The sequence below is a fragment of the Mesoplodon mirus genome (assembly GCF_964341445.2).
Source record: "Mesoplodon mirus genome assembly, chromosome: 5".
NCBI lineage: Eukaryota > Metazoa > Chordata > Mammalia > Artiodactyla > Ziphiidae > Mesoplodon > Mesoplodon mirus.
The window spans coordinates 15,551,968-15,576,377 of NC_138980.1; the positions used below are offsets into that span (position 1 = coordinate 15,551,968).

The 24,410-nt window shown below is 45.7% G+C and overlaps 1 protein-coding gene across 1 annotated transcript in view; it reads right to left on the reverse strand.

Annotated features, from left to right (window-relative positions):
* Window positions 1-24,410, reverse strand: part of STK10 (serine/threonine kinase 10) — a 126,521-nt gene that overhangs the window by 18,945 nt on the left and 83,166 nt on the right. The window contains exons 9-12 of the mRNA XM_082623856.1: window positions 23,250-23,795; window positions 20,449-20,579; window positions 15,983-16,106; window positions 15,354-15,533 (exon numbers count right to left, since the gene is read on the reverse strand). Coding sequence (XP_082479982.1) covers window positions 15,354-15,533; window positions 15,983-16,106; window positions 20,449-20,579; window positions 23,250-23,795 — 981 coding nt within the window. The remainder of the gene's footprint in view (window positions 1-15,353; window positions 15,534-15,982; window positions 16,107-20,448; window positions 20,580-23,249; window positions 23,796-24,410) is intronic.

Consider the following 24,410-nt stretch of genomic DNA (forward strand, 5'->3'; position numbering starts at 1 on the left):
TCACAATATCAATAGACTAAAGAAGAAAAACTATATGATCACATCAATTGATATAGGAAAAACATCTGACAAAATGCAACATCCATTCATGACAAAATCTATTAGCAAACTAGGAATAGAAGGGAACTTCCTTAATCTGAAAGAGGGCATCTACAAAAAAACCCTAATGCTAACATCATACTTAACTATGAAATACTAAATGTTTTCCCCTTAAGACTGGAAACAAGGCAAGGATGTCCACTCTACTATTCCTATTCAGCATCCCACTGGAGGTCCTTGCCAGCATAATAAAGCAAGAAAAAGAAACAAAAAGCATACAGATTAAAAAGGAAGAAATAAAACTGTTTGCAGACATTATTTTCTATGTGGAAAATCCCAAGAAATCTATTTTTTAAAAAGTACTAGAACTGGTAAGTGAGTTTAGTGAGGTCAGTATACAAGATCAATATACCACTATTTTCTATACTCTAGCACTGACATTAGAAATTGACATTAAGGGGGACCTTCAAGATGGCAGAGGAGTAAGACATGGAGATCACCTTCCTCCCCACAAACACATCAGAAATACATCTACGTGTGGAACAAGTCCTACAGAACACCTACTGAAGGCTGGCAGAAGACCTCAGACTTCCCAAAAGGCAAGAAAATCCCTACATACCTGGGTAGGGCAAAAGAAAAAAGAAAAAATAGAGACAAAAGAATAGGGACAGGACCTGCACCTCTGGGAGGGAGCTGTGAAGGAGGAAAAGTTTCCACACACTAGGAAGCCCCTTCACGGGCGGAAACGTGGTGGGGTGGGGTGGGGGGGGTAAGCTTTGGAGCCACGGAGGAGAGCGCAGCAACAGGGGTGCAGAAAGCAAAGTGGAGAGATTCCCACACAGAGGATCAGTGCCGACCAGCACTCACCAGCCCGAGAGGCTTGTCTGCTCACCCACTGGGGCATGTGCGGGCTGGGAGCTGAGGCTCAGGCTTCGGTGGTCTGGTCCCAGGAAGAGGACTGGGGTTGAACACAGCCTGAAGGGGGCTAGTGCACCACAGCTAGCCGGGAGGGAGTCCAGGAAAAACTCTGGACCTGCCTAAGAGGCAAAAGACCATTGTTTCGGGGTGCACGAGGAGAGGGGATTCCTTCCCTGTCTGCCCACAGAAGGCAGAGCAATGCCTAAACGAGCTCCAGAGACAGGTGCAAGCCGCAGCTATCAGCTTGGATACCAGAGACAGGTGTGAAACGCTAAGGCTGCTGCTGCAGCCACCAAGAATCCTGTGTGCAAGCACAGGTCACTATCCACATATCCAACCCCCACCCCCCGCAAGCCTGTGCAGCCCGCCACTGCCAGGGTCCCGTGATCCAGGGACAACTTCCCCGGGAGAACACACGGCACGCCTCAGGCTGTTGCAATGCCACGCCAGCCTCTGCCGCCAAAGGCTCGTCCCGCATTCCAATTATAACTACCATACCCCTTCCTCCTCCCCCACCCCACCGGCATGAGTGAGCCAGAGTACCCTAATCAGCCGTTTCTTTAACCCCATCCTGTCTTAGCGGGAACAGAAGCCTGAGAGCAACCCACACACAGAGGTGGGGCCAAACCCAAAGCTGAACCCCAGGAGCTGTGCAAACAAAGAAGAGAAAGGGAAATCTCTCCCAGCAGCCTCAGCAGCAGCGGCTTAAATCCCCACAATCAACTTGAGGTACCCTGCACCTCTGGAATACCTGAATAGACAACGAATCATCCCAAAATTGAGGCAGTGGGCTTTGGGAGCAACAGTAGACTTGGGGTTTCCTGTCTGCAACTGACTTGTTTCGGATTTTTATGTTTATCTTAGTATACTTTTTAGCACTTGTTATCATTGCTGGATTTGTTTATTGGTTTGGTTGCTCTCTTTTCTTTTTTTTAGTACTTTTTAATTTTCATTATTTTTTATTTTTTAATTTTAATTATTTTACTTATTTATTTTTTAATTAAAAAATTATTTTTTCTTTCCTTTTTCACCCCTTTCTTCTGAGCTGTGTGGCTGTCAGGGTCTTGGTGCACTGGCCTGGTGTCAGGCCTGAGCCTCTGAGGTGGGAGAGACGAGTTCAGGACATTGGACCATCAGAGACCTCCTGGCCCCATGTAATATCAAGCAACAAGAGCTCTCCCAGAGATCTCCATCTCAATGCTAAGACCCAGCTCCACCCAACGGCCAGCAAGCTCCAGTGCTGGACAGCCCATGCCAAACAACCAGCAAGACAGGGACACAAGCCCACCCATTAGCAGAGAGGCTGCCTAAAATCATACTAGGTTCACAGACACCCCAAAACACACCACCAAATGCAGCCCTGCCCACCAGAACACAGGCACAAGTCCCCTCCATCAGGAAGCCTACACAAGCCACTGAACCAACCTTACCCACTGGGGGCAGACACCAAAAACAATGGAAACTATGAACCTGCAGCCTGCGAAAACGAGACCCCAAACACAGCAAGTTAGGCAAAATGAGAAGACAGAGAAATATGCAGCAGAAGAAGGAGCAAGATAAAAACCCACCAGACCCAACAAATGAAGAGGATACAGGCAGTCTACCTGAAAAAGAATTCAGAGTAATGATAGTAAAGATGATCCAGAATCTTGGAAATGGAATGGAGAAAATACAAGAAACATTTAACAAGGACCTAGAAGAACTAAAGAGCAAACAATGACGAACAACACAATAAATGAAATTTAAAATTCTCTAGAAGGAATCAATAGCAGAATAACTGAGGCACAAGAACAGATAAGTGACCTGGAAGATAAAATAGTGGAAATAACTACCGCAGAGCATAATAAAGAAAAAAGAATGAAAAGAATTGAGGACAGTCTCAGAGACCTCTGGGACAACATTAAATGCACCAACATTCGAATTATAGGGGTCCCAGAAGAAGAAGAGAAAAAGAAAGTGAGAAAATATTTGAAGAGATTATAATTGAAAACTTCCCTAACATGGGAAAGGAAACAGTCAATCAAGTCGAGGAAGCACAGAGAGTCCCATACAGGATAAATCCAACGAGAAACACACCAAGACACATATTAATCAAACTATCAAAAATTAAATACAAAGAAAAAAATATTAAAAGCAGCAAGGGAAAAGCAACAAACAACATACAAGGGAATCCCCATAAGGTTAACAGCTGATCTTTCAGCAGAAACTCTGCAAACCAGAAGGGAGTGGCAGGATATATTTAAAGTGATGAAAGGGGAACACCTACAACCAAGATTACTCTACCTGGCAAGGATCTCATTCAGATTCAATGGAGAAATTAAAACCTTTACAGACAAGCAAAAGTTAAGAGAATTCAGCACCACCAAACCAGCTTTACAACAAATGCTAAAGGAACTTCTCTAGGCAGGAAACACAAGAGAAGGAAGAGACCTACAAAAACAAACCCAAAACAATTAAGAAAATGGTAATAGGAACATACGTATCGATAATTACCTTAAATGTAAATGGATTAAATGCTTCAACCAAAAGACAGAGACTGGCTGAATGGATACAAAAACAAGACCCATATATACACTGTCTACAAGAGACCCACTTCAGACCTTGGGACACATACAGACTGAAAGTGAGGGGATGGAAAAAGATATTCCATGCAAATGGAAATCAAAAGAAAGCTGGAGTAACAATTCTCATAACAGACAAAATAGACTTTAAAATAAAGACTATTATAAGAGGCAAAGAAAGACACTACATACTGTTCAAGGGATCAATCCAAGAAAAAGATATAACTATTTTAAATAGTTATGCACCCAACATAGAAGCACCCCAATACATAAGGCAAATGCTAACAGCCACAAAAGGGGAAATCGACAGTAACACAATAATAGTGGGGGACTTTAACACCCCACTTAAACCAATGGACAGATCATCCAAAATGAAAATAAATAAGGAAAAACAAGCTTTAAATAACACATTAAACAAGATGGACTTAACTGATATTTATAGGACATTCTATCCAAAAACAACAGAATACACTTTCTTCTCAAGTGCTCATGGAACATTCTCCAGGCCAGATCATATCTTGGGTCACAAATCAAGCCTTGGTAAATTTACAAAAATTGAAATTGTATCAAGTATCTTTTCCGACCACAACGCTATGAGACTAGATATCAATTACAGGAAAAAAACTGTAAAAAATACAAACACATGGAGGCTAAACAATATGCTACTATACAACCAAGAGATCACTGAAGAATTCAAAGAAGAAATCAAAAAATACCTAAAACAAATGACAATCAAAACACAACGACCCAAAACCTATGGGATCTAGCAAAAGCAGTTCTAAGAAGGAAGTTTATAGCAATACAATCCTACCTCAAGAAACAAGAACAATCTCAAATAAACAACCTAATCTTACACCTAAAGCAATTAGAGAAAGAAGAACAAAAAAAATGCAAAGTTAGCAGAAGGAAAGAAATCATAAAGATCAGATCAGAAATAATTGAGGACTTCCCTCATGGTGCAGTGGTTAAGAACCCGCCTGCCAGTGCAGGGGACACGGGTTCGAGCCCTGGTCCAGGAAGATCCCACATGCCACAGAGCAACTGAGCCCGTGTACCACAAGTACTGAGCCTGCGAGCCACAACTACTGAGCCCGTATGCCACAACTACTGAAGCCCGTGTGCCTAGAGCCCATGCTCCGCAACAAGAGAAGCCACCACAATGGAAGCCTGCGCACCACAATGAAAAGTAGCCCCTGCTCACCACAGCTAGAGAAAGCCCGCATTCAGCAATGAGGACCCAATGCAGCCAAAAATAAATATATAAGTAAGTAAATTAAGATAAAAAGAAAGAAATGAAAAAGAAATGAAGGAAACAGTAGCAAAGGTCAATAAAACTAAAACCTGGTTCTTTGAGAAGATAAACAAAATTGATAAACTACTAGCCAGACTCATCAAGAAAAAAAGGGAGAATATTCAAATCAACAGAGTTAGAAATGAAAAAGGAGAAGTAACAACTGACACCAAAGAAATACAAAGAATCATCAGGGATTACTATATGCCAATAAAATGGACAACCTGGAAGAAATGGACACATTCTTAGAAAAGCACAACCTTCCCAGACTGAACCAGGAAAAAATAGAAAATATAAACAGACCAATTACAAGCACTGAAATTGAAACTGTGATTAAAAAGTCTTCCAACAAACAAAAGCCCAGGACCAGATGGCTTCACAGCCGAATTCTATCCAACATTTAGAGAAAAGCTAACACCTATCCTTCTCAAACTCTTCCAAAAGAGCAGAGGGAGGAACACTCCCAAACTCATTCTACGAGGCCACCATCACCCCGATACCAAAACCAGACAAAGATGTCACAAAAAAAGAAAACTACAGACCAATATCACTGATGAACATAGATGCAAAAATCCTCAACAAAATACTAGCAAACAGAATCCAGCAGCACATTAAAAGGATCATACACCATGATCAAGTGGGGTTTATCCCAGGAATGCAAGGATTCATCAATATATGCAAATCAATCAATGTGATACACCATATTAACAAACTGAAGGATAAAAACCATATGATCATCTCAATAGATGCATAAAAAGCTTTTGACAAAATCCAACACCCATTTATGATAAAAACCCTCCAGAAAGTATGTATAGAGGGAACTTACCTCAACATAATAAAGGCCATATATGGCAAACCCACAGCCAACATCGTTCTCAATGGTGAAAAACTGAAACCATTTCCTGTAAAATCAGAAAGAAGACAAGGATGCCCACTCTCACCACTATTATTTAACATAGTTTTGGAGGTTTTAGCCATAGCAATCAGAGAAGAAAAAGAAATAAAAGGAATCCAAATCGGAAAAGAAGTAAAGCTGTCACTGTTTGCAGATGACATGATATTATAAATAGAGAATCCTAAAGATGCTACCAGAAAACTACTAGAGCTAATTAATGAATTTGGTAAAGTAGCAGGATACAAAATTAATGCACAGAAATCTCTTGCATTCCTACAACTAATGAGGAAAAATCGGAAAGAAAAATTAAGGAAACACTCCCATTTACCACTGCAACAAAAAGAATAAAATACCTAGGGATAAACCTACCTAAGGAGACAAAAGACCTGTATGCAGAAAACTATAAGACACTGATGAGAGAAATTAAAGATGATACAAACAGATGGAGAGATGTACCATGTTCTTGGATTGGAAGAATCAACACTGTGAAAATGACTATACTACCCAAAGCAATCTACAGATTCAATGCAATTCCTATCAAACTACCACTGGCATTTTTCACAGAACTAGAACAAAAAATTTCACAATTTGTATGGAAACACAAAAGACCCTGAACAGCTAAAGCAATCCTGAGAAAGAAAAGCAGAGCTGGAGGAATCAGACTCCCTGACTTCAGACTATACTACAAAGCTACAGTAATCAAGACAGTATGCTACTTGCACAAAAATAGAAATATAGATCAATAGAAAAGGATAGAAAGCCCAGAGATAAACCCACACATACGGTCACCTTATATTTGATAAAGGAGGCAAGAATATAAAATGGAGAAAAGACAGCCTCTGCAATAAGTGGTGCTGGGAAAACTGGACAGCTACATGTAAAGGAATGAAATTAGAACACTCCCTAACCCCATACACAAAAATAAACTCAAAATGGATTAAAGACCTAAATGTAAGGCCAGACACTACAAAACTCTTAGAGAAAAACATAAGAAGAACACTCTGACATAAATCACAGCAAGATCCTTTTTGACCCACCCCTAGAGAAATGGAAATAAAAACAAAAATAAACAAATGGGACCTAATGAAACTTAAAAGCTTTTGCACAGCGGGCTTCCCTGGTGGCGCAGTGGTTAAGATTCCGCCTGCCAATGCAGGGGACACGGGTTCAAGCCCTGGTCCAGGAAGATCCCACATGTCATGGAGCAACTAAGCACGTGTGCCACAACTATGGAGCCTGTGTTCTAGAGCTCACAAGCCACAACTACTGAGCCCACGTGCCACAACTTGAAGCCCGTGAGCCTAGAGCCCGTGCTCAGCAACAAGAGAAGCCACCACAATGAGAAGCCCGCGCACCACAATGAAGAGTAGCCCCCACTCACCCGCATGCAGCAACGAAGACCCAACGCAGCCAAAAAATAAAATGTAAATAAAATAAATAAATTTTTTAAAAAAAGCTTTTGCACAGCAAAGGAAACCATAAACAAGATGAAAAGACAACCCTCAGGATGGGAGAAAATATTTGCAAATGAAGCAACTGACAAAGGATTAATCTCCAAAATTTACAAGCAGCTCATACAGCTCAATATCAAAAAAACAAACAACCCAATCCAAAAATGGGCAGAAGATCTAAATAGACATTTCTCCAAAGAAGATATACAGATTGCCAACAAACACATGAAAGGATGCTCAACATCACTAATCACTAGAGAAATGCAAATCAAAACTGCAATGAGGTGTCACCTCACACTGGTCAGAAAGGACATTATCAAAAAATCTACTAACAATACATGCTGGAGAGGGTGTGGAGAAAAGGGAACCCTCTTGCACTCTTGGTGGGAATGTAAACTGATATAGCCACTATGGAGAACAGTATGGAGGTTCCTTAAAAAACTAAAACTAGAACTACCATATGACCCAGCAATCCCACTACTGGGCATATACCAAGAAAACCATAATTCAAAAAGAGTCATGTACCACAATGTTCATTGCAGCACTATTTACAATAGCCAGGATACGGAAGCAACCTAAGTGTCCATCGACAGATGAATGGATAAAGAAGATGTGGCACATATATACAATGGAATATTACTCAGCCATAAAAAGAAACGAAACTGAGTTATTTGTAGTGAGGTGGATGGACCTAGAGTCTGTCATACAGAGTGAGGTAAGTCAGAAAGAGAAAAACAAATACCATATGCTAACACATATATATGGAATCTAAAAAAAAAAAAATGGTTCTGATGAACCTAGGGGCAGGACAGGAATGAAGACACAGACGTAGAGAACAGACTTGAGGACACAGGGAGGGGGAAGGTTAACCTCGGATGAAGTGAGAGAGTAGCACTGACGTATATACACGACCAAATGTAAAATAGATAGCTAGTGGGAAGCAGCCGCATCGCACAGGGACATCAGCTCGGTGCTTTGTGACCACCTACAGGGGTGGGATAGAGAGGGTGGGAGGCAGGCACAAGTGGGAGGGGATATGGGGATATATGTATACATACAGCTGATTCACTTTGTTATACAGCAGAAACTAAAACAACATTGTAAAGCAATTATACTCCAATAAAGATGTTATTTAAATTAATTAAATAAATAAAAATAAATGCTTGTATACTCAGAAATGAAGAAAAAAAAGAAATTGACATTAAAAAATAGCACCTTGGACAACAGCACCAAAAAAAATATGAAATAAGAATAATTCTAACAAAATATATGCTGAATCTGTATGCTGAAAACTAAAAAAGAACACTAAGGAAAGACGTCAAAGAAGATCTAAATGAATGGAGAGATGCACTGTGTTTATGGAAAGGAAGGCTCAATATTGTTCAGATTCCCTTCTCCCTAACTTGATCCATGGATTCAACTCAATCTCAATCAAAAATCCCAGCAGACATTTTTATAGAAATCAAAAAGCTGATTCTATGGTGTATATGGATAGGCAAAGGATCTAGAATAGCCAAAACAATTTTGAAAAAAGGAACAAAGTTGGAGGACTCACACTACTTGATTTCAAGACTTACTGTAAAAATGTATTTATCAAGACATTGTAGAACTGGTAAAAGATAGATCAATAGAAGAGCACAGAGCGTCCAGGTATAGACACATAAATGTGTGGTCAATTGATTTTGCACAAAGATGCAAAGGCAAGTCAGTGGAGAAAGCATAGTCTTTTCAACAAATGGTGCTAGAAAACTAGGTGCTAGGACATCCACAGGCAAAACAATAATGATAATAGTAGTGAAACTCACCCATACATTATGCATTTAATATAAAACCTAAAATTATAAAACATCTAAAACATGTGACCTTGTGTTATGCAAAGATTTCTTAGATAAGCCGCTAAAAGCACGATCCCTAAGAAAAAATGATAAGCTGGACTTCACCAAAATTAACTGCTTCTGCTCTATGCCAGACACTGTTAGGAGAATCAAAAGAGAAGCCACAGACTGGGAGCAAACATTTGCAAAATATATAACTGACAAAGTACTTGTATTCAGAATGTAAAAATAACTGTCACAATTCAGTAATAAAAAAACAAATCACCCAGCTAAATAAATGGGCAATAGGTTTAAACAGGTACCTCACCAAAAAAGATATATAGATAGCAAAAAAGCACAGGAAAAGATACTCAACTTTAGTCATTAATGAAATGCAAATAAAAAGCCACAATGAGCTACCACTTCCTATCAGAATGGCTAAAACAGAAAAAATAAAACTGATAATACCAAGTACTGGTGATGATGTGGAGCAACTGGAACTCTCACACATTGTCTTGGAGATGTAAAATAATACAGACTCTCTTGGGAAAGTTTGGCGGCCTCTCCTAAAGTTAAACATACACTATCCTCTGACCCCAAAATCCTATCAGCTATTCTTTATTGTCTCTTCTTCAGTTCTTGGATGTTTTCTTTCATGGTTTTAGGTTTGTAATCTGAAATCTGCCCCTTTGTTCTTTAGCTTTAATGGCCTTGGATTAAGGTTTCTCAACCTTGGCCCTATTGACTTTGGAAGCAGATAATTATTTGTTGCGAGGGATGTCCTACGCACTATGCAGGATGTTATTAGCATCGCTGCCCCTACCCACTAGATGCCGTAGCACCCTCTCCCTAGCTGTGACAACAAAAATGTTTCTAGACACTGCCAAATGTCCCCTGGTGAGCAAAAGAGTCCCTGGTTGAGAATCACTGTGTTAGAAGTCCTCATAAAATATCTCAAAAATCTCATTTGTGCCACTTCACCTTCCATTTCCAGGGGCTCCCTTGGATATATGGTACCTAACCATAATTCAGCACCAGTCAGGTGTTTGTCAAAACGCCTCTGACAGCCCCATTCAAGGCATCATACAATTGAAAGGATGCATTAGCTTAGAAGTGTGCTTTTCAAGCTTGATGATGCGGTTTTCCAGAAGGTGAGAAACAGCAGTTTAGAAAAGGGTCTGGAGGTTTCTACTAAAGGCACTGAAAACAGTAAGAAGTCTTATACCACTGACAATGGAGGGAGAAAGCAAAAGAACATCCAGAGTAGAGTCACATGGAGCTACTTAGCAAAGGGACACCTGGACCTGCTCATAAGTAACCCCTGAGGACAGGGATGTACCAGCGCCACTCTGGCTGAGGTCTATAAAGAGAGGCTTTCTACTACATGTCAGAAATCCTGCTTTCTGGTCCAACTGCACACCTTTGGAACAGTCCCTGGACTTGTTTCCCATTTTCTCATCAGAAAAAATTATCTGGCTTTTAGCTAAAACTTCTAGGGTCCTTCCAGGAATATAACTCTGTGATGTTATAGAGATTCAAACTATTTAAGAAATAGTTAAATTATGTTTAATGAGTTTTGTCTAGGAAGGCAGGAAAACAAAGAGTTCTGGAAAGCTTTCCTTCAAGACTGATTGAATTTGTTTTCAAATTTAGATGATCTAAGAAGTAAGTTACAATTGTCCACTGAGTTTCTCGTGGATGTTAAGTGTACTGTGTGTGTATGGGGACTGAGGACCAGATCATCAATTCCATTCTCATAGAACACACTTATTATACATTTATTATATTTCTACATGTAGACACACACAGTACTAGATTTAGTTAATTACTTGAAACAACAATGAAGAATAACACGTCCCCATTCAACTCGCTTACTAATAATGATTTTTCCTGTATGCATACCTCCTAAATGCTGGAAGGTCATTAGTATGATATTTCATAACAATTGCTGTAACCATGAAAGAGGTCCCATGAGGCATCTCAAGTTTTACCCTCTGTTATTTTTGTATGTTTTCTATGCCTGAGATCACATCATGACTGGCTTTCTCACATTCAGTGGATCATAGGGAGATGGACAGGATGAACCCTTCCTTGCTCTGAACTGATTAAAGTCAAGTCCACATGGGTCTCTGTATGGTCTTCTTCTCCAGCATCCACGTGTGGATTTCTCTGATGCAGCACTGGGCTGGCTAATGCATCTGTGGGTAGTTCAGAGCCTGCTCAACTGGGGGTCCTACTCATTCCCACTTTTGTCCTTCACCCCTGCTGCTGCATCCTAACCACCAATCCAAGGGCGTACCCAAGCCTCCCTGCTGGGCTTCACCAGCAGCCCTCACACAGGTGACCTCTGTGATCAAAGGTCTTCGGACTGTGGAGTAGGCAATGGCGGGACATGGAATCGTGGGACACCTGGGGGGGTACCATGAAGCAAAGCCCTTCACCGGCCCCCACCAGCAAGAATCTCTAGACCTTACTTTGGAAACTGATAATAATGATAATGGTAAGAATAACCGAAAGGGCCACCATGCAGTAAGTGCTTACCAGGTGCCAGGTGCCTGGCCTGCATTCTGTCATTTAGTCTCTATCCAGAACAGCTTCATGAGTGATCCTGTCATTACCTGCTTTCACAGAGAAGACAGAGGCTCCGTGAGTTGAAGCAGCTTGCCTGAGTTCAGAGCCGGGATTCAAACTCGGGTCTCTCTGACTCCAGGCCCACACGACCACTTCCCTATGATGCCATCCTAAAAGAACTTGCTTCTCTCTTTACAAGTGGAAAAGACCATCTTCCCCCTTTACTCCCTCTGATAAAAATATAGTACGTTCTCAAACTTCTTATAACCATGTAACATGCAGCCTCTTACAACAATGGCAAATCTGAGGACGGGGGCTGTGTATGATTTGCTCATCACTGCCTAACACACGGGTGACAAACAGTAGGACCTCTAAAAATATACACTGATTAATTAAGTAACAAAACCCCCGCAGCTAGCTCTGGGAACCAGAAGCAAGCGCAAACCTACACTTTGCCTGGCTCCACCGTGAAGCAGGTTAAAGCCAGCAGCTCTGTTCAGTCAGCGAGCTGGAGTCCTGGCAGCAAGAATGCCTCATGGGAGGACAGTGACAGGGTCACAGTCTTACCAAATGGCAGAAGCCAAAAGGGCAAAGAGGTCAAGCTTTTTCTTTCCATGAAAACTTTTTGAAGAAAAACACCCAGGGAAAAAGAAAAACCTAAAAACTGAATCTGAGTAGAAGCCCAAGTACCAGATCCCACGCACTGCCTCAGAATTCACTGACTGGCTTGAAAACCCTCCCAGAACGCTGCCAACAACAAGAACATCCACCTTTGTTAAAGGTCGGTGCTGGCCAAGGGCGAGGAACTCCGTGGCGACCCCTCACACCTCCCCGTCCCAGGCACCTCCTCTTTTTCCCACTTTTACAGTCCCCACAACTCCTTCCCCCACCCGCACGTACAAAGGGTGCGCATACATGACGGGGTGAGGCACCAAGAGGAAACTGGAATCCGCGGTGTACTTGCTCTGGGGCAGACACTGGGTGCTTCTCATTTAATGCTCAAAATATCTGAGAGGAATGCACGGTAAACAGCCCCGAATCAAACAGCAAACTCCTGCCTCTGACTCACCTCCCTCTGTGATTTGGCCCCTCTCTACCTGTCTGATTTCATCTCGTCTGAATCTCCCAATCGCTTCCTAAGCTCCTACCACACTGATCATTTTTCCAGTTCTTTCCAAGCTTTTTCCCACACCTCAGGGCCTTTGCATATGCTGTTCCACCCTCCTGGCATGTTATTACTGGAATGTTCTTTGCACATGCCGTTCCACCCTCCTAGAAACATCCTTCTGGTCTCAGCCTAAATGTCACATACTGATCTCTCTGTAACTTCTCTAGTTAACCAACCTATTTGCTCTCACAGCATGTATGGAATGGGCAAGTGTTTTTTTATTTGATGTTGTGCTTTTTTTTTCTGGTTTCCCTGGCAATGAACAACTCCTCAAGTGTAGGGACCCTATCTATTTTGTTCATTACAGTATCCCTGGCACCTCATACAGTGCCACACATGTAGATATTCAATAGAACAGTAGCTGAATAACTCTCACTGTGACAGAAGGCAGCCAGAACTCAGGCAAGAACTCAAAAAATATTGCTGGCTTGGTTCCAGACCACCACAATAAGGCAAACATCTCAATAAAGCAAGTCACGTGAATATCTTGGTTTCCCAGTGCATAGAAAAAGTTATCTTTACACTATACTGTAGTCTGTTAAGTGTGCATTAGCATTATGTCTAAAAAAAAACAATTGTATATAACTTAAAAAATATTTTATTGCTAAAAAAATGCTCATCATCATCTGAGCGAGTTGTAATATTTTTGCAAGAGTAACATCACTGATCACAGATCACCATGACAAATATAATCATAATGATAAAGTTTGAAATATGCAAGCATTACCAAAATGTGACACAGAGACAGGAAGGGAGCAAATGCTGTTGGAAAGATGGTGCAGAAAGACTTGCTCAATGCAGGGTTGCCACAAACCTTCAATTTGTAAAAAAAAGAAAACACAGTAGCTGCCAAGTGCATTAAAACAAGGTCTGCCTGGAGCTTGTCCAAAGCCCAGCAGTTCGTTTTGAGCCACACAGCCGAGACTTGGAACCACGTCTGTGCTCCCAGCATTGGAGCGGGGGATGTGCTTAGTATCCGCTTCTCCCTCCTCCCCACCACACATCTCAGCCCACTGGCCCATCTCTCAGCAGGAGGTTCAGGACCAGGGTAAGTCAAGGCACTCACCTCAGGCACAAAAGGGAATGCCAAAAAACTCAGTAATCAAGATAAATACAATTTTTAAAACTCAAAATTCATGCCAAAAAAAATTTTTATGAACATGGGCTCCCCTGGTGGTGCAGTGGTTGAGAGTCCGTCTGCCAATGCAGGGGACACGGGTTCGTGCCCCGGTCCAGGAGGACCCCACATGCCGTGGAGTGGCTGGGCCCGTGAGTCATGGCCGCTGAGCCTGTGCCTCCGGAGCCTGTGCTCCGCAACGGGAGAGGACACAACAGTGAGAGGCCCGCGTACCGCAAAAAAAAAATTATGAACAAAATTCAAATACAGACAGGATCAAGTCCTATACTTGCAGGGCTCAGCCCCATCGCCTCACACTAACCCCAGCCCTGTCGGATCCTGCCTATTTTATTTTATTCTATTTCATTTCATTTATTTTTGGCTGCACCATGCGGCACGTGGGATCTTAGTTCCCCGACCAGGGATCAAACCTGCGCCCCCTGCAGTGGAAGCACAGAGTCTTAACCTCTGGACCACCAGGGAAGTCCCCTGCCTCTGTTTTAAATAGCTGATATTCTGTTCATCATGAATAGTTTACATGAATTTTTATTTTAAAACACTGCCTCAGAATATTATTTATCTTGATTATGGAGTTTTTTGGCACCTCCTTAAATTCTGTGCCCTAGACAAGTTGTCTCATCCCAGCCCTGGCCCTGCTCAGCCAGCCAGTGGCCCCGGTTCCCACAGGCAGCCACTGGAGGGCCCTTGGATACACCAAATGTCATGTCCGTCTAGGAGCTGGGTTCTGAGGTCCCCGAGCACCATGGACTACCCTTAGAAGCTGTTCACCTACTGCTCCCATCTGGAGATTGGGAAGCAGCCTTGATTGGTATGCCTGCCCCAGGGCTCCTACCCTCCTCGTCCACCTCCTTCCTCCTGAGAGTTTAGGAAAGAAAGTCTGTCCCAGCTTCCCAGTGTCTGGCTCCACAGGGGGAGGTGTGGGCTGCTCTCTGGGACCCAGATGCCCTTCCCTGGGCAGGCTGAGAAATACGCCACCCTGCCCTTGTCTCAGGACCACCTACCTCTATGCCACCTCCCACTTCCCCTTCCAGCTGGATGGGGAAAGAGGGAGAACAGGCACATAGGTCCAAACCAGGGGGCTGCTGTTCTGGGAGAAGGGAGAGTAGGCATGGAGGACGTGTGTGCACCCATCCAGCACCCACTGCCCCTCTGGAGACAGCATCTCAAGTTTCCCTGAACTGCCATCCCTTCCTTCCCCCTGCTCTCTTTCAGTGAGGGCTGCTAAGCTGGGGGGATGTACAGGAAGCTGCCTGAGGCCACATGGAAAGGGCCTGCCCGAAACCAAATCCACACAGAGGAAAGCAGAGCCCAAATGATGGGGAAGGGGCTCCTAATGGCACAGCTGGAGGGTGTCGATCCAGACATAGCTGGATGTGAGCTTATCATGTATACAAGCTCCCCAAAATTCCCTGTTTCTGAGGCCAGGTTGAGTTGGGTTTTGATTATTTGCAACTGAGAGGGTCCTAATCCTCCTAGACACCCCTGCTTCTACCCAACACGTATTCACCTCCTTCTTCATCAGCTTGAGCTGCTCCTGGAACCTGGCGTAGTCCCGCTCCTGCTCCAGGCGGATCCGCTTGGCCTCCTCCCGGCGGCGCACAGCATGGTCTTGCTCCATCTTCTCCACTTGCTGCTTTTGCTGACGCTCCAGGTTCTCCAGCTCTGTGTCAAAGAACTTCTTCTTGGCCTGGAAGGAGCAGAAAGGGAAATTCAGGAAAGTCACCTTATACCTGGGAGGGAGATGGGGAAAGCCCAGAGCCCGTGCTCAGACCTGGGTTTGAATCCCAGGTCTACCACCTCTTTGCTGTGTGACCTGGGACAAGTCACTGAACCTCTCTGAGTCTTTTGCTCATGTGCAAAAGGAAGACCAGACCATCTACCTCGCAGGGTTGTTGCATGGGGCTCAGTAAAGGTTATGTCCCCTCTAGAGAGCCTCCTGTGTGACTCAGAGGAGCATCGTGACCTTCATGCAATGCTGTGTTTATAAGTCAATGCCTAATGAGAACAGGAAACAGAGGAATTGGGCAATTGTTGTGAATTATTCTCCATGCCCAATCATCCTCACTCTGCAACTTCCGCTTAAAGAAAATATGGAAGCAAGAAGCCCTATAGGGACCCATCTTTTCTCACGCTCACATTGATTTCTTGTTCAAAACGTTTGTGCATCTGCTCCAGCTGCAGCTCATGCTTGCTGCTCAGCTGGGTCTGGTTCCGATGCTCTTCTTTCTGGAGCAGCCGAAGTTCTCGGAGTTCCTGGCGCCTGAAGGGTGGAAGGATGTGGACATTTCAGTCAGAAAGTGCCCTCAGTGATCACATAACTCATAGCTAGGGACACTGAAGGCTGGGGCGTGGAGAGGCGTCACACAAGACTGGGGTAGAGGCATGACGCGAACTTAGAACTCAGACTTTATTTGACATTTATTGACAGACAAAACATTAATAATTTTTATATATAAAGAGTGCTTCCAAATCAATAAGAAAAACAGGAATATCCTAATTTTAAAAAGTGGCACAGAACATGGACAGACATGAAACAAAAGACAAAATCTTTAAATTAGCTATGTGGATATGAAATACAAATTAAAAAGAAATAACATCTTCATTAAATAGGCAAGAATATAGGGGAAATTGATACTTTCATATACTGCTGATATGTACAAATTGACACATTTCCGGAGGACAATGCAATAAGTCTCTGCCTTTTGACATAGTAGGTTCCACTTCTGGATACTGATTCTAAAGAGATAATCATAGATGCACAACAAAATTGAATAAGGATATTCATAACAACGCTATTTATAATATTACAAAATTAGAAGCAAATGTCCATCAATATAGTCTAATTAAATATGTCCATCTGATGTAATTTTATACAACCATTAAAAAAATCAAGTTCTCAGAGATATTGAATTACATGGAAAAAATCTACGAAAAATGCAGCAATTCTTTATGAACAGATAGGGATTGATCCCTGAATGAAAAAAGCAAGCTGTTGAAGAGTGTGGGTCTCTTATGCTACCTACCATCTGGGTGAAAAGCAAAAAGGACCCTATATGTGTGTGCACATGTGCATGTGTGTGTTTACTTTCCTATTTAAACACTGAGTGTTTCTGGAAGGATTACACTGTAAAATATTAACACAAGGAGGTGAGCTGGATGGCTGGCAGAAAAGTGAGAGAGGGAAATTTTTCGCTGTTTACCCTCTTTTTCTTGCCGAGTTTTGAACCATGATATTACCTATTCAAAATGTAAATACAATAAAAATTTGACCCCAACCACACAGTGTACCTTCATTTGGTAACATACCTATTGTCACTGTGTATATGTGTGTACACAGAAAAAATACTGGTGGGATAAACCCCACCCACTGTGCTTCTTTCTGGGCAAGTCCATTAAAAATTGGTATGTATCATTTATGGAATCAGAAATTAAAATGATGCAGAAAGAACTTGGGCCTCCTGACTGTGAACGGGGGGCGGTTCCCTGGCAGCCTGTGTCCTATTCCAGTCCAGCGTCTGCAGCCTGTACCATGGCCACCCCAGCTGTGGGGCTTTCCTCACAGCTCTGAGCGGGTACAGCTACTCAGGAACTGCCCACTAACAGCTGCAGGAGGAGAGGCCTGCACGCTCTCAGGGGTCGGGGGGCCTTATTTGAATCTTAGCTCAGCTCACTTCCCCTTAGGCAGTCGCTCAGTCTTTGCAGGCTCTGTTCCTGCATCTGTAAAATGGGGAGAGAATCTTTACCTCTCAGGTTCTTTAAGGTTACATGAGATGATACCTGTAGTGTCTGCCTGGCACATGGCAATCACTCCCCAAGTGGTAACTTCTCGTATGATAATGAGGAAGAAGAGGTAAAGGCTGCCCAGTCTCTGGGAAAAGCCAGAAATGCTTTCTAGAGGCACAGAAGAAAGCTTCCTTGGGAGCCTCTGCATTTGGGAAGAGAGGAGGCAGGAGGTGATTGCTGAGAGCTGACAAAGAGAGGGAGACCCCGACACAAGAGAGACTAAGGCTCAGAGAACAACTGACCAAAAAATGAACAGAGAAGAAGGTAAGCAGCCAGGTTCTGACATTTCCTCCTTGACCAACCTGAGTCCTCACAAGGAAAGGGCAGGCAGACACAGGCTTAAGGAGGAAAGAACCAGCAAGTTTAGGCAAAACCAGAAGGAACTCTGACCTGGCGGCCTCAATCTGTGAGAGCAACTATTCGGGGACACCATTCAAAAGCCTACGTGTCACCCAATCCTCCGGAAATGCTAGGATACAGGTACGACCAGGGACGTGGGCCAGAGCCCGCCACAGCTCGCAGCCTGGCGGCCTGGCCACACTGACAGGACGTGCGGACCTTCAGACCACGGCAAACAAGCAAAGCCTTGTTCTCTCACTGTGAGCACCTCTCCTCCACGGCGGCTAAATCTTACCTTTCAAACCTAAGTGGCACCCACTCCTCTGCTTGGGAGGAAGGTGGAGGCCCAGTGCCAGGGCCAGAGGCATCGCTTCTAGACGGGGTGTGCTGGGTCTGGAATTTCAACCCCAGAAACCTGAACTGCCCAGAGGGGAGGTGACGGAAAGGAAACTGAGCCCTTGGGGTCTGAAGAGTGAGGAGTACAGGCCACCTCCCAGGTGACCATTAAAACAGAAGGTGGTGTCATCTTCGAAGACCAACCACACCCACCTCTCCCCCGGCCTCAAGCCTCTCCAGCGCACAGATGAGGACACCAGTGCGTGCACGCGTGCGTGCGTGTGTGTGCGTGTGTGTACACGCATATGCATGCACGCAGAAACTCCACTAATGAAAAGTCTGCCTCTCATCCCCTTGGCTCCTAGAGGGCAGAAATGCCCCCCAGGCATCCAAAACTGCTTCTATTTGGCTTTGGAATGTCTGTGCTTTTTTTTTTTTCTCCTTTTTATTTTACTTACTTACTTACTTACTTACTTACTTACTTACTTATTTTTACGTCTTTATTGGAGAATAATTGCTTTACAATGGTGTGTTAGTTTCTGCTTTATAACAAAGTGAATCAGCTATACGTATACATATACCCCCATATCCCCTCCCTCTTGCGCCTCCCTCCCACCCTCCCTATCCCACCCCTCTAGGAAAATCAGGCCTTGTTTCTTTTTTTAAAAAAATATTTATTTATTTATTTTTGGCTGCACTGGGTCTTAGCTGCTGCACGCATGTGGGATCTAGTTCCCCAACCAGGGACTGAACCTGGGCCCCCTGCATTGGGAGCGTGGTGTCTTAACCACTGGACCACCAGGGAAGTCCCTGTGCTTTTTAAAGATATGAATGTGTTTGATATGTTAGAGATGTCCTACAAATCAATCATGAATTTAGCCTTCAAAGGCCTGGCCTCAAGGGAGATTCGTGAGTCCAAGGCCTCCCTCCCTAACTGCAAAGTCCCTCACCCCCGCCCCTGGCAGCCCCCAAGCAAGCTTCCTGGTCCAGTGGAAGCCAGGAAGAATCCTCACACAGACAGAGCTTCTCACCTGGATGACCTGAGGCAGGTAAGTTCCCACCAAGAAACAGTTTCCTAATTTACAGAACGGCCAAGATAGGGTCTCCCTGAGGAGGGCTGTCAGGGCGCCTGAGTGCCTTAAAAGTGCAAAGATGGTTCCTAGCAAACAGCTTTGCCTCACACCCTCCTCTCCACACCAATCCCTTCCAGTTTCACTGGTTTTGCCTCCAAAATGCATGCTGCATCCAACCACTTCTTCCCTCTGTCTGGCCACCATCCTGGCCGGGGTCTCCCTGGATCCCTGCATCAGTCCTGCCCCCTCTATGCCCAGACTCACACAACAGCGGAGCTGGCTTTCAAAAGGGATGTTACCGCGGGTCACTCTCCAGCTGCTTCACTCCAGCTACACTGGAGATGAAATCCACACTCCTCTACCCCTGCCCACGGGCCAACATGACCTTGGCCCTGCAGGTCCCGGGGACGGCTCCCCATCCTTTCCCTCCCACCTTCACTCCACACTCCAGCCCTGCCCTCTCAGGTCCCTAAACAAGCCACGCGGTCAACCCTCAGGCCTTGGCCTTGCAGTTCCCTCCGTGATCCCCCGGCTCTGCTCGTGGCCAGCTCCTCTCAACCTCCTGGCTCTGCTCAGGGGATTTCCCACAGAGCAGTGTCCCTGACCCCAGCCCAGGGGCTCACTATCCTTTCACCCATATTATTCCCTTCACAGCATGTACCACAGTTGGGAATTATCTTGCTGTTTGTTGTTGAATTATCGTGCTGTTTGTTGGCCTATGAGGTGTAAGTTTTACAAAGGCAACAGCCTCAACTACCTGGGTCACCACCATGTCCCCCAACCTGCTGTTGGGTATGGATACATGGGTGAATGGCTGGCTGGCTGGAGGGGAGGGTGGAGGGCTGGTAGGTGGGTAGGTGATGGATGGGTGGGTGGATGGATTGGTGGATGGGGGGTTGGGTGGGTCAGAGAATGCAGGATCTCAGGCAAAGCCAGCTTCCTTTTGTGTCCTTGATCCCACACTTGATGCTGTAGACAGACAAACAGCTCTTGCACCAGAAGGACCCACGCCCATCCCTCTCACCGCATCCCCACCCTATCACCACCATCAGTGGCCCTTCCCAGGCTTACCTGAGAAATCTCATCTCCTCATCCTTTTTCTCATCATCACTGATGATCTTGGAGGTGGTGATGCTCACCTCCACACCATCCACCACAAACTTGCGTGTCCTCTTGAGGGTCTTATTATGCAGCCTCGAGTTCTGGCCGGGGAAGATCATGAGGCAAAGCTCAGCATCACAGCTAAGAATCCATGGGCGACACAGAGGGTGCAGCCCCCAGCCCCCCTGGCCCCAGAGCCTCAGCCCCGTCCAGGTAGGAGGTGACTGTCCATTGTCCCCCTCTTGCCTGAGTGTCTGACGCTGGGCCCTTTCCTCTCCCTGATCTCGCCCTTCAGACACGGCCCATCCCCTGCCCGCTGGCTGCCAGCACTCTCTCACACACAAGACGTGGCGTCAGAAAGAGCGAGCTGGGTTCCAATCTTCCCTCTACCACCTACTGGCTCTGTGACCCTGGGCAAGTCCCCTGTCCTGTCCGAGTCTCAGCTTCCTCGACCTGTCAGAGGAGGTTCCAAAGATGCGATGGTGGTAGGGCATACAACAACACCCAGCTCACGGCAAGGGCTCAACACTCGGCATGTAGGTATGTATGTATGTATTTGTTTGTTTGTTTGTTTTTTGTGGTACGCGGGCCTCTCACTGCTGTGGCCTCTCCCGTTGCGGAGCACAGGCTCCAGACGCGCAGGCTCAGCAGCCATGGCTCACGGGCCCAGCCGCTCTGCGGCATGTGGGATCCTCCCAGACCGGGGCACGAACCCGTGTCCCCTGTATCGGCAGGCAGACTCTCAACCACTGCGCCACCAGGGAAGCCCGGTAGTTATTTTTGATGGTTATTATTGCAGACCACGCTCTCTTATCCTCAATGCCAAAATCCAAAGAGCCTGGAAAACCAGAGTTCATAACTGCTTTGGCAGCCAAATCTGACCTGACCTGAATTCCACAGGAGGCCACGCCCATCTAGAGCCACCATGAGATTATTCATAATCTTTATCTTTACTTTTCCCTGTGAATAATCATGCCTTTCACTGTGTGGTTGCTTACACAGTGCTGCCAGAACTCCTCCAGGAGGGGTTAAGGTTATTTAAATACCCTTTGAAAGTCCTCCATCCTGATTCGGATGAGGCCTGTGGGCCTGCACGGAAGTCATCACGGCCTCTCCCCTCCGACCTCTCCACTGGTTTCCGAGGCCCTTCCTGGTGCAGTCCAGGCTGGCCTTTCCGAGGGCCTGCGAGCCTGAGAGTGCAGGGAGAGCCAGGGTGGTGCCCAGCAGGAGGCCTCTGCCCTCAAAGTCCGCGCTAACCCCCGTGCCCGCTCAGTCGAGCCCAGCAGACTGCCCTTGGCCCTGAGGTCTGGGTTCCCCTCCCCTGCAGGCTCCCACTTCTTCCCATGGCACCTCGCCCAGGAGCGCTGGATGCTATTGGCCCTGAAAGGTCACCCTGCAGCTCCTCGCCCTACAGCATCCAGCTCACGTGTCCCAGGACTCAGTTCAAGATGAGTCAGTCTAGCAACCAGAAATGCAGGCTGGCTGGAGATGGCGGGCGAGGAAGGAGGCCTGGGTGCAGCCCTCACACTAGAGCTGCTGCTGGTCACAGGGCCTCCGCCTGGGGGTAACAGGCTCCCCGTCAAGCCAAGGGTGCTGACGCAGCCGTGGACTCTTATCAGAACAGCCGCGTTCCCTGACTCACTGCCCGCCCACCAGCAAAGGAATGTTCTCAATACCCTTGAGAAGAGGTGGGGACCCGGCTCTGGGTGGGTCAACCTTTATTTAAAAGAAAAAAAAAAATTACTGTTTTTTTTTTAACCCTTAGTGTCTTTTTTAAGAAGAGAACGACAGACCCCCTATCCTAAGGAAGATGATTATACAACAAAGCGGCTGTCGTCTCCGCTTGTCCTGGTGACCTGTTAAAACTGTGCTTTCTTTCTGTTCCCAAAGCTAACTGTGCTGGCTGACTGCCTCTCCTTTGGCTCCCTTTCATTTGGCCAATATTTTTGAGTCTCTGCTGTGTCATTTTCACCAAGTAAGTGATGGAAGGAAAAAACAAAAATGATGCGGAACCTTTCGTAAATTCAGCCTTGGTTGGGGATGAGGTCCTCAGTGTGGCCAATCAGGTGACCAACAGTGAGTTCACGAATAGCTCGCGATTTGTGAGATGGGCCGGGGATGCGGTCTGCCCTTCCTGAGGACAAGCAGGCCAAAGCTCCCACCGCGAGGGCAGAATGGCATGTGGGATTCAGAGCTCAGAGTCTGGAGTCTGACGAGCTCCCCACCTCCCACCTGAGCCTCTGTTTGCTGGGCTGTACTCTGGGATGACTGAAGGCGCCTCATGTGTGGTTGCTTTTAAGCATTTTGCAGTACAGGCCTCGTGCTGAGCTCTCAAGTGCAGTGGCTACTGTCATTCACAATGCCACCTCCTGCAGAACAGCCACGAGCCAGGAGGAAGCCTTTAGCCCACTCCCTTTAACTGAATCAGTCGGCAGCTGGACCATACGGCTGACCTCCAAGTCAGAGAACTTTCGCTTCTAGAATTGTCTCTCCCCCATTTTAGCAGGGCCTTTAACCAAACCCAATTTAAATGAAAACCCAAACTGAAATTAAAACCCAAACCAATTAATTGCCTGACATGACTAAATCCCAGACCGAACTCAGATATTTGGGGGTTTAACTATGAATCAAACAGAGAGCTCTTTAAAGAAAGAGCAGTCTCATGAACTACTTATAATGGAAGGCAGCCACCATATGCTTTCAAACACCAAAACACCACACATTCTGCAGTGCTTCCTGCTCCAAGCCTGAGGCACAAGGGGCAGCGTTACCTTGATAGACAGAGAGCCCGTCTCTCTGTTCAGGGACAGGTCGGCTGAGAGGGAGGCGCCATAGTCCATGCTCTCGGAGGTGGAGAGGCTGCCACAGTCTGAGTCCCTCTTGGAAGGGCCTAGAGCCGCCTGGGCAGGGAGCTCCAGGCTGCCGTTGGCCAGCTTCTCGCCACCCAAGGTCTCCAGGGCGCTGCTGTTGGGACGGCTCTGGCTTGCTTTCTGGGACCTGCTGGCTGCTGGACTGAGGTCCCCACCCTGGTCAGTGGCTTGCTTCTCCTCGGATACCTGAATCCTGGCATCCATGGACACCGGTCGGGACTTCCGGAGGGGCACGGGCACTGCTAGGCTGTTCTCATTTCCAGGGGCCACATCTGGGGGGCTGGTGGCTTGGAGGGATGTGTCCCCAGAGGGTTGGTTGGGCCCATTCACAATGTCCTGAGGCTGGCTAGGTGGCAGTGGGGTGAAAGATGATTCTTTGAGAAGCTTGTCAGCATCGAGGCTCAGCTGACTCACCTCAGAGGAGTCCCGAGTGTGGTTCCCCAGAGGCTAGGAGAAAAAAAAAACATAGTCAAGGCCATGCTACTGTGTGTCCGAGGCAAGAGTCAGAGATGCAGTGAGGTCAGAAAGTCAGACACCCACAAGGTGAAGCGGGCCAGGGAGGTAGGCAGGTAGGCCAGGCATCCCTCTCTAGTAAGCCACAGTCCTCCCCACTCCTTATTGCCTAACTAACAAACAAAATTGTTGTACTACTTGCTTTGAGGAATAGGTATTCCTCCTAGGAGTGGAGGCAACTGTGGCCAGCTAGATAGCTCATGCCCTGTCGAAAGGGGGCAGTGGCTACTCCGCTCCAGCCAATTGTGACAACGTGGGAAAATGGGTCCCCTGTCCCCAGACCTCCAATTTTTCAAGACAAGCTCAAATCTGGACTTGTACATGACATCTCCCAATTTTTAGATGGCAACTAACTCAAATTTTTAAAAAAATCACAGAAAGGCCAAACCAAACCTATCCAGGGGCTAGATTCAGCCTATTAGCCACTTTTTTTGTTTTGTTTTTGTTTTTTAGAGCTTTTCAGGGGTAGAAAGTACTGAAAATGTTGCTATTGTGAAATAGAACGCTGACTTCTGTGGATGAAACATCAATGTCCAACCTAATGAATAA